The sequence below is a fragment of the Sabethes cyaneus genome, chromosome 2 (genome assembly GCF_943734655.1).
Source record: "Sabethes cyaneus chromosome 2, idSabCyanKW18_F2, whole genome shotgun sequence".
NCBI lineage: Eukaryota > Metazoa > Arthropoda > Insecta > Diptera > Culicidae > Sabethes > Sabethes cyaneus.
The window spans coordinates 73,357,061-73,371,684 of record NC_071354.1 but is presented as its reverse complement, the minus strand read 5'-3'; the positions used below and the strand labels follow the sequence as shown (position 1 = coordinate 73,371,684).

Here is a 14,624-nt window from a genome sequence, read left to right as displayed (position 1 = left end):
TGGTTGAAGTTTTATTCCTAATCCATGCGAATATGATTTTGACTGGCTTCGTTCCGTTGGTACTTGCATTTCAATTCAGGCGATTTAATATGGTGCATTAAAGTTTTCCTCTGGATACTACCTACAATCTCACGCGTTTCTTTTAATGGAATAAGTTTTACCCAGAAACGAGCTCATAACAATAAAAAGCAATGAACTTCGACGATTGTTTTCATTCATGTAAGTTAGAAATCGGTCTTAGCAGAATATTGGACAATGCCATTATCAATGTATAGAGTTAATAGCACAGGTCGTATGCCCTCTATCGACAATCCACATGCATTGATAAAGTGCGTGCTATACATTTAGCAGAAACATTTAGAAAAACGTTTGATACGTTTGACGTTTGAAAAACGTTAGAACTTTCTTTTCAGTAAAGATTGGTTGACTTTATTGTAAAGCTTTATTGAAGAACTAAACACCTATTACTGAACAATCCTTTTTAGATGCGCTCCTATTTGATCTAGTGAACTTTTATTAATATCTATCAATCCCAATGTAACAACAAATTCATCGTTTTTGTTAATAAAATTCATTAAATACCTGATGGCAGCCTCCTCCTCATCTGAAGGTGCCCCGAATGTGTGCTTTATTGAATATATCCTGTCTCTCTGGTTTCCACATGTTGGCATAGATGCTGATCCTCCATTAAGTTCTCCGGCAGCAGCATGATTACGAACTGTGTAAACGTTAGTCACCTTTTGCCGTTGAGTGATTAGCAAAAATGATTTGTTTGCGAACCGGTGATATACTATATCAGTTGCATGATTGCCGACTTGGAATGTTTCAACATGATCAAACGCTTTTTCGTTTGTCATTCCAGTGTTGATTTATCACTATGTAGGGTTAAAACCGTTAAAACGTAGACTTCTGTAACAATGATGAGGGCTTCGGTTAGAATTAGGGTGGAAATGATGGTTGCACACCTTTTGAGACTTTTTAATTATTGTAATTGAAATTTTGTTTTGTGATACATTTAACGTAAATAAACCGCGTAGCCGCAGAATAAATTTGTTGAGGTCGACGTCAGTCAGGCTCATCAGGCGTCAGATTCAGATGTTTACGTACCGGCGTTTAATTACAATGAGATATTAACAGAGGTGTGAAAAAGAGAACCCTTTTTAGTACAGTATATACCGTGCACCCCCGTTGGAATGACCTTCCTTCTGAACATTTTCAATCTGAACCACAGAGAACAGACTACCAGGTAATCGACAAAAAGTGTGTAAAAGGTTTTTATGTAATCTACGAGTAATCCTTCAATAGAGTACCCCTCGAGCAGTAAGTGGTAAACTAAATCTTGATGGCGCTGCCATCGCTGCTATGTAACTCCAGCACAAAGAAATTTTGATAAAGGTACGTGGATATTTTTTGATGCGTTTGGCAAACTATTTCTGGAGGGCGCCACCGACAGATTTTACACACAAAAAATCGATTACTTCCTTCGAGCCTGTTAATCTGTTCTCTGTGTCTGAACCTCGTTGGTATGAATGCGTTCACATTAAAAACTGATCAAGCGTCATATACTCAGTTGACGGTAAAGTTGACCGGGCAAATTGAAAAAATACAAAAAAACATCATACGTTTCCTCTTGCTCAGCAGCTTTGGCAATATGTATCCAGGTTTCCACGAGCGATAATGGTGGCTATTGAGCACAAGTGGGCACAATCTTTTGACATTCATTTCAGGAGCGTCGATTTTGCCCTGACGGAGTTACTATGAAATCATCCATGATTGTTTGTTGTTCGAGTGTAAAAATGTAAACATTGTTTCATTTTGCAGATCAGCTGAAGTGGAACAGAACTGAACGGATTCAAATTTTTGTAGTGGTTTGCGGCCATAATTTCCTGAAAGCACCGGCTGCGGATACTTTTTACAATCGTGCGAATTAAACATTCGAATGCACTCAGAGGCAAACATTAACTTCATATTGGTCGAGGCGTTGCCAACTTTGCTCTCGAACAGCGTCTCGGCTTGATAAGAAAATTTCCGTTGCGTATTTGGCCATTCTCCATGAAATGTCTGAAAACTGCGAAGCTACAATCCTTAAAACTTCCGTTCAACTATCCGTTCAATCACAGAGAATAGACATTCATCTTAATCTTGTGGGATGTGTAAAAATCTAAACCGCCATATTGAAAATATGTGGTAAAGTGGTAATGCTGCTGTTATGTGGCGCTCGTATCACTTGAATGAAAGAGGAGAGCAGCGATTGCTATGATCGTCTTTGATTGCTTACAAAACATTGCAAGCAACCGTGTTGCTACAGTAACTATAGTAAGCCTAATTTGGAAAAACACTGTCAGCATTCTTTTGTGCTGTATATTTTGCTTTAAACTTGATATAAAATGTAATATTTGTAAATTAACAGTTGTTCTAATAGTGTACTTCCTGCAGAATTTTGCATGCGACTGATTAACATCATGCGAGATTTGCTGAAACCGCAATGCCTCCGATTTTCGACAGCGACTATCTCTCAAAGACAAAATCAGTCCGTAAATTTGTGTTCCTTCATCTGCAACATGTGATCGAACTACACACTTTCGTCAAAAAGCGCCACTTTGACCAAAACGGAGACATTCCCAACTAAGCCCAAATTTGAAATGACGGTTTAATCGGTACGATGAATGGAAAACGAGTGTTATGTCTGTTTGTCTGTGCTTATCGTTTTCTCAATAACGATAAAGCACAGAAATGCAGTGCAGAATACAGCATACACCCGGACAACATTACAATAGATCAATAATGTTGTGGTCAAAGTGATAAGCCTATCCAGCTTTCCACGAGCGATAATGGCGGTTATTGAGCACAAGTGGGCACAATCTTTTGACATCCATTGGAGGAGCGTCGAGTTCGCCCTGACGGAGTTACTATGGAAACATCCATGATTGTTTGTTGTTCAAGGTTCGAATGTAAAAATGTAAACATTGTTCAATTTTGCAGATCAGCTAAAGAGGAACATAATTGAACGGACAACAAGTTTTATGAATTGTGGCTTCGCAGTTTTCGGATATTTCAGGGAGAATGGCCAAATACGCAGCGGAAAGTTTCTTATCAAAACGAGACGCTGTTCGAGAGCAAACTTGGCAACGGTTCGACTAATATGAAGTTCAATGTTCACGTTTGCCTCTGAGTGCATTCGAATGTTTAATTCGCACGATTGTAGAAAGTATCTTGAGCCGATGCTTTCAGGAAATTATGGCCACAAACCACTACAAAAGTTTGAATCCGTTCAATTATGTTCCACTTCAGGTGATCTGCAAAATGAAACAATGTTTATATTTTTACACTCGAACAATAAACAATCATGGATGCTTCCATAGTAACTCCGTCAGGGCGAACTCGACGCTCCTCCAATGAATGTCAAAAGATTGTGCCCACTTGTGCTCAATAACCGCCATTATCGCTCGTGGAAAGCTGGATACAAAAAAAAGCCCAAATTTGAAATGACGGTTTAATCGGTACGAAGAATGGAAAACGAGTGTTATGTCTGTTTGTCTGTGGTCATAGGGTGCGCGCCTTGCGCGTATGTAAATGTGAATAGAGTTAAGGCCCAGACACAATGCATACGGATTTTAATATTGTGCTTTGCAGCTGTACCTGGATTAATCCAGATTATTTTCTCTAATGCCAATGTATATGGCAAAACAAAACAGCAACATTGCAGTTGTTACTCTTTCTCTTTCTCACTCACAGCATTCGCATTGTCGCACTTTTTGTGCCAGTCGCACTTTTAGACTGCGGTGTCCAGTAAGGTGCAAAATGCGGGATACGTTGTGGAAATTTGACAGAAAACCCATGGAAAAACTGTCAAATTGCCGTAACGTAATAAAATCCGTATGCATTGTGTCTGGACCTTTACCAAATATTCAGATTAAAAATGAATTCGCCTGATCTGAACGCGGGGGTTGAGTGTAGATGGCGCAGTTTTACATGCAAGTGAATTAAAACGTCACTTTTCCGTACGGAATAATATACGGCGCAATTATTACCACAAGAAAAAATGACAGGTGGTTGCTTAGGTCCAACCTAGATTCGCTCTAGTTCTAATCGAACGGCTGTCAAAATGTTTGTTTTTTCACTCAGGTTGAGCTTACAGTTTCGGTCTGGAATCTAGTCTGGAATGCACTTTTTAGACGATGGGTTCGCTCTGGGGTTTTTCACAGTTTCAACCCCGCTATAGAGCTTGCTAAGCCCAGTGCAAAAGGCTACCAAAACTTATCGTTTATCACTCAAACGTATGTTTTTTTTACCGGGGTATAACTGGGGGAAAACAAAAACAAACGTGTATAAAATCAATGTAAAATCTAACAACAGCAACAACAAATCGCGCGTCGATGTGTGCGTACGATAAACGTCAGCAAGCTCAATAAACAATACTGACAATGACTCGAAAAAGCTTGTGTATTCTCCCGCCGAAAATGTTTTTTTATTTCAGTGGTTGGGTTGGAACTTGTAACTCTAGATAGAATTAACAAAAGGGCGAATGTCGCAAATGTTAAAAAATCGGGTGAGAGTTATTTTTTGCTGGACCAGCATAGGAAAATCAACCCTCACTCGGTTTGTTTACGCTTGCGACATTCCCTCTTTTGTTAATTCTATCTTCAACTAACCGAGTTTAAAAAACAAAAGCGATATCTTTGTGTTCATATCGTTCATATCGATTTCTCATCGTTAATGATCGAGTGTTTTGTACTAAAAAATGACAACTACTGCCGACGGACGACAGCGCACGTCAAACTGTCAAATGATCGGCTTTTGAGAGACACGATGATCGGCGAAAAGTCATTTCGCCTGCTCGGTAGCCAGCGCACCAACGCGCTCGCTAGTAGGCGACGGGCTGTTCGCCGTCATTCATCAGTTTTCTCTTGCTTTGAATGGATCGTGCTTCTTGTGTGATGTGCGGAAAAATTGTGTTCATATCCGTGCCCAGCAGCAGTAGCAGCAGATTATCCATCCAGCAGCGCTACCTTTTTTCTTTAGTTTTTTGTTGAGTTTCGGCCGAGTGTTTCAATAATTTTTCGTTTTTCGGACTTGCGAACGAACTGTTCCGATGAAAACCCAGTGCAGAATATTACAAAAACCCTTTCCCAAAGTAGAATTGAGTATACAGGCCACAAAAGAATAAGGCAGCTGCCGAAATAGCGGACAATTTCTTGCTGCAGTTGAGCGAGTGACGAGCGCGTGTGTGTGAGGGCTGAAAATTTATTCTGGGTGTGGAATTTCCGTGCAAGGAAAATTTTTACTTTATTGGTTTATTTATTTTAATAATGAGTGATTATTCAAACCAGAACTCGCAAAATTTTAGTCAATCGTCAGCATTTGCAGCCGCTTTACAGAGAGCAAAACAAGTAAGTAGTATGAAGTTAAGCAAAATAGCCATTTTTGTTCGCTTCTGCCATGATAGTCGGGAGGCGTCTTGATCGCAACCGGAAAATGGCCGCCATTGTATGGCGAGCACAGGCGAAAAATCGATACTGCTAGTTTCCAACATGGAGCCCAGCGAAATAATGTTTTTTTACTATATTTTTTTTTTTATTTAAATCGACAATTTGGTTTACATTGCAGAAAGTTAAATTTTTACTAAAATCAGCAATAAATGCTTACTTTGCTTTTTACCTGTGTTTTATTCGTAATGCGGAAGAGTTTCACAGTAGACAGTATTCTACCTATTTTAAAATTTATTGAAGTAGGTAATGAAAGCCACCACGTATAACATGGTGTAAAATTATTCAAAGTATAAGTTTTAGGCATAAATAGTAAGAATCGAAGTGTCTAGTATACTATAAAGTACAAAGGAAAAAATTCAAACCCTAACACTTGCTAAGTTTTGTGGTACCCATTAATCTGTGATTAGCGAATTTAGTTAATGAGTTGCCACGGCAGCCACATCGAGCTCGTTTCTCGATCATTGTGAATCTCTTGTGGTGGAAATATTTTTGATTAGCATTGGAGAACGGTACGGCGCTGTAGCATATTACAATATGCAAATACTTTCAGAATATATTTTTCTTCAACTGGTTTAATAAAATTATGTTCTATACGTGGTCTAAATAGTATGATTATGTTTGTTTCGTTTCAAGATAAAATTTGTCAAGTATCACAAACGCGAATGCGATATCGGAATGGCTCCGAAATTCGCGATTTTGTATAATTTTTTCAACAGTAAACATCCCGTTTAAGGTTTATTAACCACAACCACATTTACCACAATAGATCAAAATAATGGTCGCAGTGGTCAAACCTTCCGACATAAAAAAAGGTTTATTAAAATATAAATAAACATTTTAGAGACACATCTGCAATGTTAAAAAAAATCTAATGTTCGACTGGTTACAAAAATACGAAATCACGAACAATTTCGTCAACAATTTTTACTCATTTGTTTTATTTTCTCTTGCAATCTCTAGATTGCCGCTAAAATACACCCGGGTGGTGGCCAACCGGTGAAGAGATCGCTAGAGGACGACTCGGGACCAGAATCAAAAAAGTTTGGAGCACAGTCTGACTTTAACAATGCAAACTCGCCGACTGGCATGAGCCCAGCTGCTATGCAAGCCGCTGCTCAAGCTGCAGCCGTAGCCGCACGTTTATCGCAAATTAATAACAACTCGAACTCAAACTCAGCCGCGGGAGCACAGGATCCGGTCCAGAGAGCACGTGAACTTATCAACAAGATGGTAAACCAACAGGGAGGCCCTAATAATCCAATGGACAATGGAAATCACGGAGGTGGTGGTGGTGGAGGAGGCGGCGGTGGAGGCCGCGGAGGCTTCGGCTCGTCCAATTTTGGCAACCAGCCATACCAGGAAATCATGATTCCAGGCTCAAAAGTAGGGCTAATCATTGGCAAGGGAGGTGAAACTATTAAGCAACTGCAGGAAAAGTCTGGTGCCAAAATGGTCATCATTCAGGATGGTCCAGGGCAGGAAATGGAAAAGCCACTGCGAATCTCTGGCGATGCCCAGAAGGTGGAGCATGCTAAGCAGTTGGTGTATGACTTGATCCAAGAAAAAGATAATTACAACAATCAGAGAAACCAAAGTATGAACGGAACGGAACAAGCAGAAGTATTCGTTCCCAAGTCTGCTGTTGGGGTAGTGATTGGTAAAGGAGGCGACATGATTAAAAAGATTCAGGGTGAATCCGGTTGTAAACTGCAGTTCATTCAGGGCCGCGGAGATGGACCCGGAGATCGTCGTTGTATTGTACAAGGCGCAAGAGCACAGGTTGAGGAGGGAAAACGGATGATTGAAGAGCTGATCGAAAGTGTTCAGCGAAGAGAGCTTGGTGGTGGTGGTCGAGGTCCAGGCCGCGGCGGCGAACGAGATGAGCGTGGCGATCGAGGAGACCGACCGCATCGTGGTCGCGAAGGACACGACAATGGAAACGGCGGACAGTACGGCGGTGGGGGTGATTATAGCGGGCCACAGGTGACCCGTGAAGAATACACTTTTACCGTTCCCGTCAATAAGTGCGGTGTATGTTTAAAATTTAATATTATGAAACTTGTTTGAAACTATAAGGCGTTACTTATTTCTTGCAGATCATAATTGGCCGCGGTGGAGACACTATAAAGCAAATTAACCAGCAATCAGGGGCTCACACCGAAATGGACCGTAAGGCTTCCGCAAATCAAACAACCGAAAAGACATTCACCGTTAAAGGCGAACCTCACCAGATTGAGGAAGCCAAACGGTTAATTCAAGACAAAATAAACATGGAAATTAACCTGGTGTACGTCGGATCATCCACGGCCCCTGCACAGCAATACCAGAATAATGGTCAAAATGCCTATGGTGGTCAGAGCTGGGGTGGCTATCAGCAGCCCTCGTGGGATCAGCAACAGCAGGTGCAACCAAACGCAGCTTCGGCTGCAGTCGCTCAGCAGCAGCAGCAACAGCAACAAGCTGGGGGACAAGCTGATTACTCACAGCAATGGATCGAGTATTACAGGTAGGTTGAAGTATGCTTTATTTCAATCAATTTTATTTTATTTTGAACAGCAATTTAGTTTGCGATTTTGTTTAAATGGTTTTCTCACAGAGAACGGAAATGCATATAAATATGTACTGAAAACATGCCTTAAAAGCTTTTCAAATTGAAGCTATTGGGATGTCTTCTCGAGACCGTTTTACCAGCTTATACTAGAGAAAAGTTTACTAATCGATTTTGTTAAATCTCTTCCAGACAAATGGGAATGCATCGCGAGGCAGAGATGATCGAGCAGCAAGTGAAGGCACGGCAAGCTGCTGCCCAGCAGGGTGCAGCACCATCCCCGGCAGTCCAGACGACACAAGGTAAATCAATCCGGAATCGCAGAATCTCGTCGCTGCGCGTTTTCATATCTGCGCGGACTATTAGCAAATATCTCACGATGTAACTTCTTCTCCATATCCGCTTTCTTACCGTTGATACGTTTTTATGTTTCGATTTCGGTTGCATCACAATTTGTTTCTTGCCTTTTGTTCAATTTAAAACTTTGTTACTGGTTGTATGCGAACGATTCGCGGGCGATTTTCCGTTATTTGCTCCTTTATAATTTCGAACCCAAATAGCTAATCAAACTGTACAAGGTCAATCAGCTGTGACAACGAGCAACGCTGGAGCGCAACAAACGGGCGGAGGCGGAGGCCAAGCGGATTACAGCGCGGAATGGGCCGAATATTACCGAAGGCTCGGTAGAATCGAAGAAGCTGAAGCGATCGAGAAACAAATCGCTAGTAATAAGGTATAAACATAATGTTGGCGACGGATTTTTATTCCGAAACGTCGACTAAACATACATAAATCTTTTGCCCTGAAGGAGATACGATGGAGGAACTTGTTTTTTTTCTTCTTTTTCTCAATTTTTGTGTTGAACAATAGCAGGCTCTACAACCACAACCTGGAGGACAACCTGGAAGCACTGCTGTGCCACAGTTTGGAGGAGCTGGAGGTGCACCTGGTGGTGCCGGAGCTAATCCACAGCAAATCGCGGCACAACAAGCTGCAGCTGGCGGCTATGGTGCCCAGCAGTACCAGCAATACTACGCCGGAGCAGCGGCTGCCGGTGGGCAACCGGGCGGGTACCAAGGTTACCCTTACGGCGGCGGATATCCGGGACAACAGGGCGGACAGCCAGGTCAGCCTCAGGCCGGCCAGGGACAGGATAAAAACTAACTAAAGTCGTCTCCATTGAACGCTAAGTCCACCTGACAGATCCCTTCCACCTTCCCGTAAGCTTATAGAGGTAAGTGACTCGATAGCGATGCTTAGTTTTTTCGTCTATTTTTGTGTTTTCCTAAATATCTTCTGTTTTATGTTTTTGTTTTGTAGTTATTCGATTTTTTTCGGATAATTTTGTCTATTGACAAGTATTTAGCATTAAATTTTTACCACCTTGATAATGATTTTTTAATACAAATTTGTATTAACATGTTCTGTGATAAACGGTATATTTATTTTGAAGATCATTATACTAAATGCCTAATAAATTTACCTGCTATAATATTTTTTTCAAAAACAATTGAGATGTACATACACAGCTTTATACATTGTTTATCTTACAACAAAGTGTTATTCGCAAAATATTGATAATAAAATGACTGATTTGCATTGTTGTTATTACAAAACTCCAGGAAAAGTGTAAATGAAACACATGAAAATGCTTCGTTTACTGTCGTAGATAAGCTGGTTATTTTTATTAGATGTTTCTAACGTTTGTTAATAGCATCATATTACACATAAATATAAAAAATTCGTTTCACAACATTACTATGAATAAAATATGCAAAAGATCGCTATTTTACTGGCAATTTCTAGGAGTATACAAATATTGGTTAATAGTAAATACGCAATATTGACAAAGTTTTCTGTGCTAGAACAGTGGTGTCCAGGTATAGGCATGGTGCGGTCAAATCAGATCACCTCAAAGCTGCGGGCCGCAATGGTTTCCGAGCGCTATTTACTACTTTTAACTAAATGTTACGACTCATCGTCATTAGAGCATTCATACCGGAAAGCATTCAGCTTCATCATAGCCTCCATCATCCGTCCAATCAGTCCGAGAGCCGCGTGGGTCACATTCAAGTATATTTCGCATTTCGCAGTTTGGCCATCACTGTTCTAGAATATAGGAGTATGTAGGAGCAGCAAACTACTGGCAAAGTTTGGTAGTCTCTACACTAGTCTGGAGCAAAATTTTACTTTTTTGTTATTAGAAATTAATAAATAAGAAATAAAAATAAAATATACTGTGTCAGCGTTAGTTTGGACAAAAAATATACATGCTCCTTAACGGAAATAGTATTCAAAATATTTACTTTGCTCGGTCGAATGTTCTAATTTAATCACATGTTATTGTTGTACATGATATGCCTAATTGATTGTTTTTATTTGAAAAATAAACAATACTAACTGCTCATGACCAAATTACTTAAAAAATCATCAAATTATTATTTGTAGATTTGATCAAACTTGGTACAATAATTTAAATTAAAAATTCTGATTAAAAAAAATATACACAAGTAAACCAAAATCTCTTTTGGCTACTTGTGAGCTAATGTGTTTTGATAGTTATTTTTGTTCCACACAAGTGCTGTTCAAAATTGAAAACTAGTTTTTACGGTAGCCAATTTCAAGAAAATCTTTTCCAATAAACACACTATACACTAATGTTTTTTTTTGCGCGAGGATTACCATCGACTAGTTTAAAGTGCTTTGAAGTTGATTTTTAATATAATCTGTTGTTTTAATAGCATTACCTAAAGTTTTTCTTAAGCCAAACCATTTTTCTGCATAATATGATAAAAACAATTGTGCAGTGTAATGGTGTGAGTGAATATTAGAGACTAATGCAACTACGCTAGCTGAACAGTTCGGATCCCTAAGCGAAATGGGCAAATTTACAAAGCAACAACAATGAAATGTGGGCTAGATTTCCCGAAAACGACAATTCTTATTCGCTTCGATTGTATTTTAGATGCGTCGTTTGAAAAAAAAAAAAACTATTCACGAGCAGTAAAAATCATCAACCAGAAGGGCGAAAAGCAGTAACGCGTAATTAATTTTTTTCTATTTTGTGCTTCAAAAGGAATACATATACGTTAAGATGCGTTATACGCATAACCGAATAAAATTAATTAAATGGCTGCTCGACTATCATAAAAGAGATTTCTAAGCCTTGAAACTTGCGACTACGAAACTAAGCTTCCGTTGGTTTTTTGGTTTTCCGTTAAAAATAAACAAAAGTTTTGCTCAGTCGATCGTATTTCAGTTTTTATTTTGCTGTAGATTTATTTTCCTTTCCGCACATAGACAATTCTTTACGGGCTTTCGAATAAACAAGCTTTTAGCATCGTAGTCGCGAAAAAATGTTTGCTAAAAAATCTCCCATCGTTTTTTTATCGCTAGAAGGACGATTATTATAAGCGTCTTAGTATAATTTATTAAAAAAGATTTCTTTTTGAAATTAACACATTACTTACCTATACCGAGTACTAAAATTAAATCCATATCGTATATGTTTTATAAATTGTTTACAAATCGATATTTTTAAAGCTGATTTAGGTAAGAATCTGCTTAATAACCATGTAAGACAAACAGCATTCTACAAAATATCAAACATATGAATTGAGTGTAGATTTTCATACAATATTTTTTACCTAATTTTCTTTTCCTGGAGTTTTTCAACAGCCTGTGTAAACCATAGTATTTAAAAACATGTCATAAATAATCACTACAAAATGTTTATTTAGGTGGTTGGAATTATATTCCCTTTTTGTAGGTCTATATTTCATTACATTTGCAAATGCGGTGCTATTCATCTAATATTTTTAGAGTCTGCTGTTTGAAATCCATATTTGCTATATATTTTTTGTTCACTCTAGTTTATAAGTGTCTTTTCTTTTTCTGTTGTTTTTTTTTCTTTACTATATAATTACATATGAAAACACAATTTCTTTTTCTTTCTTCAATGATGTTTTTTACAGATAATGTTTGCTATATATAACAATATGTATCATCTCAACTATTGAGCACATTTAACAACATTAGCGTTCAAGCTATGTAGGACAAATAAAAACTAGGATCGAACACGGCTTGTTAGCAACAGAGAGAAAAAAATGAACCTAATATAACCATAACTAAGTAATTCAACCAATAAGAACATTACAACCAGCAGTGAAGATGAGTCATACTAAAACAAGAATGAACATTTGCCAATTGCATCCAATGTGGCAGTGCGTATGTGTGTGTCCGTTCGAATTTTCTGAACTTTGAATGGTTATTGATTCCGAATGCTACAACTGTCGAAGGCTGTACACTGTTCTGCTGTACCGCGTGCATCCAAAGGAAGTGTTTGTTTAGTGATACACGCAAAGGATTTTCTGCATATATAACAGCTGTTTCCCAAAGTTATATAATTCGATACATGCAATAACGTTTCCTCATTATATCCAATATTCGCTTTTATTCGCGAAGACAAATTTGCATACACTTGTTGTCATTTTATATATTGATACTTATATATGTTTCTTGACTTACATGCTTTGCAATTTGTTGAAATTTAACTCGTTCTCAACAAAATAACGGAAATACTTTCGAACACTATACTGCCGGATTACTTATAAATTTATTGCATAACCTATAATACCAGTCGTTACCGATGTGTATCTATCATTTAATTCTGTTTTCCATGTTTATCTAATAGTTGTATAAGAAAAATGGCCATTTTTCTTTTCCCCCTTTTTAGAGATATACGCTATTATCCACATCAAATGTTTAGTTCGGTTATTACTTTTTCATATGCTTTTTCTATTTTTCGAAAGAGATTTACTCAGAACTGTAACGCACGCTGACAGTGATACTATTCAGCAAGAGCAAGTGTGATGCCGAAGGATATTGGCGTGGGAACGTACAAAAATGGTTCAGCCAACCTACTGTGCAGACTTTTTTGACCCGGGAAGGTAATTTTCTGAAAACACTAGATGAAACATTTGTGGTAAAATTTCACTCATCTGCAGTAAATGTTTTTGCCACTATTATTTTATTTTTATCACATTATAATATATAGTCCGTACTGATGCACATTCATAAAGCTCGATACTATTTCCACCTGAATGATAAAAATTGCTGCATTATTTACATCGATTTTATGATACTGAGTGTTGCTCTGGCGGCGTTGCGATTATCCTTATTCAAGTGATCCACATTTTCATGTATAAAAATATATAAATTGTGACAGTTATTAACATGCATCGGTACAGAATATTGGTATCTTCGACGGAATTATTAAAACTTTGCAACTGCTGAAGTGTGTAATTTGACTACCTTCCGGCGGACTAGGTGAGCCTGCCAAATACAACGCTTCCGAGTAGGCAAAAGGACATGTGGAACAGTGCAAGAAGAATCAAACACATACTGCTGCGTTCTAAGATTGTAATTGTAGTTGTGTGAATCAGAACACTGAATAAAGAGTCCGGAAAGCATTACAAACAATAGACAGATATGAACACTTTTTTACGGTGACCTAAACAAGAACAGAGAAGCCAAATAAAGCAACAACAATGTGAACAGAAGACAGTACCCAATAGTACAGTGAAGATTGAAAAGGATAGACAAAGTGATTCAAAGAAGCTCTAGGAGCGATGCAGTTTTCTTCTCCGGGAGAAGAGATACTCCATTGAGAAACAGGAAAAGAACACTGACGGAGTGTAACCACAAGGTGAGATTGTGTCGAAAATGCATTAAATGTGAATTATTTCGGCTTTTCTGATGTTTTCTGATTGTCACATAGTTGTATATGCAATCATATATTATATACCCAAATGAAATAAAATATGTGGTAGATAAGGTACATCAATTCCGTATATCTAGAAAACATGAGAGCGTTTAATCCCCCTTTCTCAAATTAGCTTATCTTATAACATATTTTAGAAGTGTAAGAAAACTATTTTAATGACCGAAAATGCACATTATATGAAGCAAACAACAACTATCTGAATGGTTCTCACCAACGCTCTTATATATAAATGAATGTACATTCTCTTTTGTGTCACTGCAGTCGATTCCATACGATCATCTGAATAAATTTCGATCACTGATGAGATTCACTTATTCTAGCTAGGCATAAAAAACTGTGTGTGAAAGAGCGCAGTGCGTTAAGGTTTTTCTGTTGGCGAAAGTGGCTTACCGATCCACTTGGAGAAAAAAATCCAATGACAGGACTCCACCAGCAACGGCACTGCTGTCAGCGCAACGAATAAGTGTAATCGTTTGTCCTATTTGAACCCATTCTTCCACCCGACGATAAATCAAGTTGCAAATCAACAATAAAGTTGTTCATTACATCTAACAACTCGAAACACGTGTGAACAGGTTGGGGCTTTCATTTCCGAAGATATCACGTCATGTTTAAGGGGGGGGGCATAGGAGCTTTAACATGAAACAAAGGTGGGTCTAACACTAGATTTTATAAGCTTTAAAACAAAAAAAGTAGTAAGTTGCTTGAGTCGTTCTTGATTAGGGTATGTACCGACTTTCAAACGTTTCAAAACCTAACGGCGGAGTTTTTATGCGTTGGGTAATAACTCTCGTCATTCGCG

The 14,624-nt window shown here is 38.4% G+C and overlaps 1 protein-coding gene across 4 annotated transcripts; it reads left to right on the top strand.

Moving 5' to 3' along the window:
* Window positions 1-4,878: 4,878 nt before the first annotated feature.
* On the top strand, window positions 4,879-14,385 carry LOC128733867 (far upstream element-binding protein 3). 4 transcript variants are annotated; one of them, XM_053827707.1, is made up of 8 exons: window positions 4,879-5,390; window positions 6,450-7,520; window positions 7,586-7,995; window positions 8,230-8,339; window positions 8,616-8,770; window positions 8,908-9,271; window positions 12,012-13,744; window positions 14,143-14,385. In XM_053827707.1, exons 1-6 carry the CDS (start codon window positions 5,310-5,312, stop codon window positions 9,199-9,201), a joined length of 2,121 nt encoding a protein of 706 aa, XP_053683682.1. In that variant the 5' UTR covers window positions 4,879-5,309; the 3' UTR covers window positions 9,202-9,271; window positions 12,012-13,744; window positions 14,143-14,385. The 4 variants fall into 4 exon arrangements, with proteins under 4 accessions (XP_053683682.1, XP_053683684.1, XP_053683681.1 ...); XM_053827709.1 differs by having other exon boundaries at window positions 8,911-9,271; window positions 12,012-14,385; XM_053827706.1 differs by having other exon boundaries at window positions 12,012-14,385.
* Window positions 14,386-14,624: the final 239 nt, after the last annotated feature.

Excerpts from the sequence above, each read along its gene's own strand:
- LOC128733867 (XM_053827707.1), top strand. The coding sequence starts at position 5,310 with ATGAGTGATTATTCAAACCAGAACTCGCAAAATTTTAGTCAATCGTCA. Across the intron at positions 5,391-6,449 it reads CTTTACAGAGAGCAAAACAA|ATTGCCGCTAAAATACACCC; the intron begins GTAAGTAGTATG and ends TGCAATCTCTAG. Across the intron at positions 8,771-8,907 it reads AACAAATCGCTAGTAATAAG|CAGGCTCTACAACCACAACC; the intron begins GTATAAACATAA and ends GTTGAACAATAG.